Below are 2,600 nucleotides of genomic sequence, written 5' to 3'. Positions count from 1 at the left end.
TTTAAAAAAAAAAAAAAAAAAAAAAAAACACTGAATGTGTAAATACACACCACTGCAGGGCTTAACTACGACACGAATGAACCTGTGTTGAAGAACGAGTTTGAAAAATACGGTCAAGTTAAATCTGTTATGATAAATCTGTTAGTTTTATTTGCAAAATTTACTCTTATGGATAAACAAATGGCATTTACTGAGTTTTGTTTTGTTTTGTTTTGGTTGAATGTGAAAAGTACAGTGAGAGTAATATGCGATCACATGAGCGGCAAGTCAAAAGGCTATGGATTTGTGCTATTTGATTCAGAAGAAGCAGCTGCAAGTGCCTTAGCTTCCATGAACAATCAGGTTTGTTACAATAAACTGAGTCAAACAGAAATCCTTTTTAGTAAATATAGATGTGTGCTGACTTGATTTTGTTCTGCCTTTTGTTCAGTTACTCGAAGGCAGACAGATTAGAGTTGAATATGCTCGTCCTAAAGGAGGTTTAGATCAGAATAAGAATTGATTCTCGATTTCTCAACTCAACTGAACCTTTAGATATGTTGGTGTAGCACATAACTCAGTGAAACTGCATTCGCTCTTTCGAATTGTAACAGTGTAGAACTCAATAATCTTTTTGGTGGAGAGTATTAAGTCGTCTATGTAACGACTGTGTGTGTCCTCTTCTAAGATTTGTTACTGTGCTCATATTCGTTGTTGGTGCTTCTACTTCCTTCGCAGCTTCTACAAATCTTAATCAACCATTTACAACCTGACAACAGACAAATGTGAAGCTTCGACCATTTTTTGAAGAACAGGGCCTTGGTTATACTCCTGATTCAAGATCAATTCAATTTCATATCAAAGCCAAGAATGAATAATACATTTTATACAACGAAGTTTATTTACATACTCCACCAATCTTGGTTCAGAGTGAGTGAAGAGAATTGGATTGGTCAAGAACGAGGTTTTCCGAAAGGCCCAATAATATCCAATTGTGGTAGGCCCATTAAATTAAACCTGGACTAGGTCCATTAACCCCTCTCAAAAGGTCTCAAAGGCGCACCAATAAAACCAAAAACCCTAGTTCACTTGTTGCATTTAGTTCAACTTTGTTTCTTCGTCTCTAGCAGGAGACTTTTGTGCGGCTGCCACTTCGATTTCAAGGTTAGACCAATTATCTTCTAAGATTCTCTTAATTTGGAAATTTTGAGCTCGATTGATAATTAGGATACTGATAGTATTGGATCACACGTACACTTAGATGTATTGAAATGTCTTTCTTATGTGCGAAGTGATTGTGTTTGGTTGTGAGGCGAAAATGAATTGTGTATTAGTTATCTTTTTGTGTTTATCAATTAAATGTTTTATTAAGCTCTGTATTTATTGTTTTTGATTTGATTCCAGTGTTTGAGCTTTGAAAGATGGTGAGAATCAGTGTGCTTAATGACGCTCTGAAGAGTATGTTCAATGCGGAAAAGAGAGGCAAGAGGCAGGTGATGATCAGGCCTTCGTCTAAGGTCATCATCAAGTTTCTCATTGTGATGCAGAAACACGGTATATAGTGTGAAATTCGTTATCTAATTTATACATTCATTTTCCTTTGGTTTTTGTCTGGCTCAGCTGTTAAAGTTTCTTGAAAAATTGCAGGTTACATTGGTGAGTTCGAGTACGTTGATGACCACAGGTCTGGCAAGATTGTCGTTGAGCTCAATGGAAGACTGAACAAATGTGGTGTCATCAGTCCCCGTTTCGATGTCGGAGTTAAGGAGATCGAAGGCTGGACCGCTCGTCTTCTTCCTTCCAGACAGGTCTGTCTTTACTCTTGCGCTCTATGTTCCTTGTCTTTTGAATTTGGGTCATATGACTAAATTAGAGCATCTAGGGATAATCCATGTTCTATATATCATATATATATATATATATATAATGGTGAATTTAGTTTCTGTTGACTTATCTTAGCTTAGTTATGCTCTGTGTTGATGTATCTGACATCGTTTTTGTTGGAATTGTGCAGTTTGGTTACATTGTTCTTACAACCTCCGCCGGTATCATGGACCACGAAGAGGCCAGGAGGAAGAATGTTGGTGGAAAGGTTCTTGGATTCTTTTACTGAAAAAGGCAACAACTTCATGAGAAGGCTATACTTTTGCTTCTCCTTTTGGTGAGATGAGGAATTTGATTGAGCTCAATGTTAAAAGAGGGTCGTAGACGTTTCTCTGTTTGTTATTTTGGATGATTTTGTTTGTTTTCGGTTTTGCGCAAAAGTTATGAAGAAAGTAGACAGTAATTTTCAATGAAAAACTTGTTTCTCTTGAGCCAATTATCTATCTATTGTTATGAGCCGCATATGTTGAAAATTATAAAGGATGTGGGGCCCGTTGCACTATTTGCACAGTTAATTTCTCTTCTATATAAACGATCGTTTCGATCGTTTATAGACACACCATTCCTTCTCCTTCTAATAACACATCCTCTCTTATTATCAGTGTTATCTTCTCATACGGGTATAAAATTTTGCCCTTATTTAAATTTCCTCGATACAATAAAATTCTAGTTTTTTTATAACACGTTATCAGCACGATCACTCTGCGATTCGGTAAAATTTATTTGTATCATTTATA

General features: G+C 36.2%; 2 protein-coding genes across 3 annotated transcripts in view; both read left to right on the top strand.

Moving 5' to 3' along the window:
* LOC106315575 (glycine-rich RNA-binding protein 2-like) overlaps window positions 1-690 on the top strand; it is a 1,226-nt gene extending 536 nt beyond the window's left edge. Inside the window, exons 2-3 of one of the 2 annotated variants that reach the window (XM_013753340.1) lie at window positions 236-342; window positions 431-690. In XM_013753340.1, coding sequence (XP_013608794.1) covers window positions 236-342; window positions 431-502 — 179 coding nt within the window. In that variant the 3' untranslated portion in view covers window positions 503-690. Of the gene's footprint in view, window positions 1-230; window positions 343-430 lie in introns of both variants that reach the window. The other variant, XM_013753341.1, reaches the window with a different exon arrangement.
* A 362-nt stretch (window positions 691-1,052) lies between these two features.
* LOC106315560 (40S ribosomal protein S15a) lies at window positions 1,053-2,302 on the top strand. The gene is made up of 4 exons (XM_013753324.1): window positions 1,053-1,143; window positions 1,384-1,533; window positions 1,627-1,787; window positions 1,994-2,302. Exons 2-4 carry the CDS (start codon window positions 1,401-1,403, stop codon window positions 2,090-2,092), a joined length of 393 nt encoding a protein of 130 aa, XP_013608778.1. The 5' UTR covers window positions 1,053-1,143; window positions 1,384-1,400; the 3' UTR covers window positions 2,093-2,302.
* Window positions 2,303-2,600: the final 298 nt, after the last annotated feature.

Source organism: Brassica oleracea, chromosome C9 (assembly GCF_000695525.1).
Source record: "Brassica oleracea var. oleracea cultivar TO1000 chromosome C9, BOL, whole genome shotgun sequence".
In the NCBI taxonomy this organism is placed as follows: Eukaryota; Viridiplantae; Streptophyta; class Magnoliopsida; order Brassicales; family Brassicaceae; genus Brassica; species Brassica oleracea.
The sequence above is the reverse complement of the archived record's forward strand: the minus strand, read 5'-3'. Positions and strand labels throughout refer to the sequence as shown.

What these genes read in the sequence shown, in the direction of transcription:
- LOC106315560 (XM_013753324.1), top strand. Translation starts at nt 1,401, where the DNA reads ATGGTGAGAATCAGTGTGCTTAATGACGCTCTGAAGAGTATGTTCAAT. An exon ending in CATTGTGATGCAGAAACACG is followed by an intron (nt 1,534 to 1,626) that starts GTATATAGTGTG and finishes GAAAAATTGCAG; the next exon opens with GTTACATTGGTGAGTTCGAG. An exon ending in GTCTTCTTCCTTCCAGACAG is followed by an intron (nt 1,788 to 1,993) that starts GTCTGTCTTTAC and finishes GGAATTGTGCAG; the next exon opens with TTTGGTTACATTGTTCTTAC.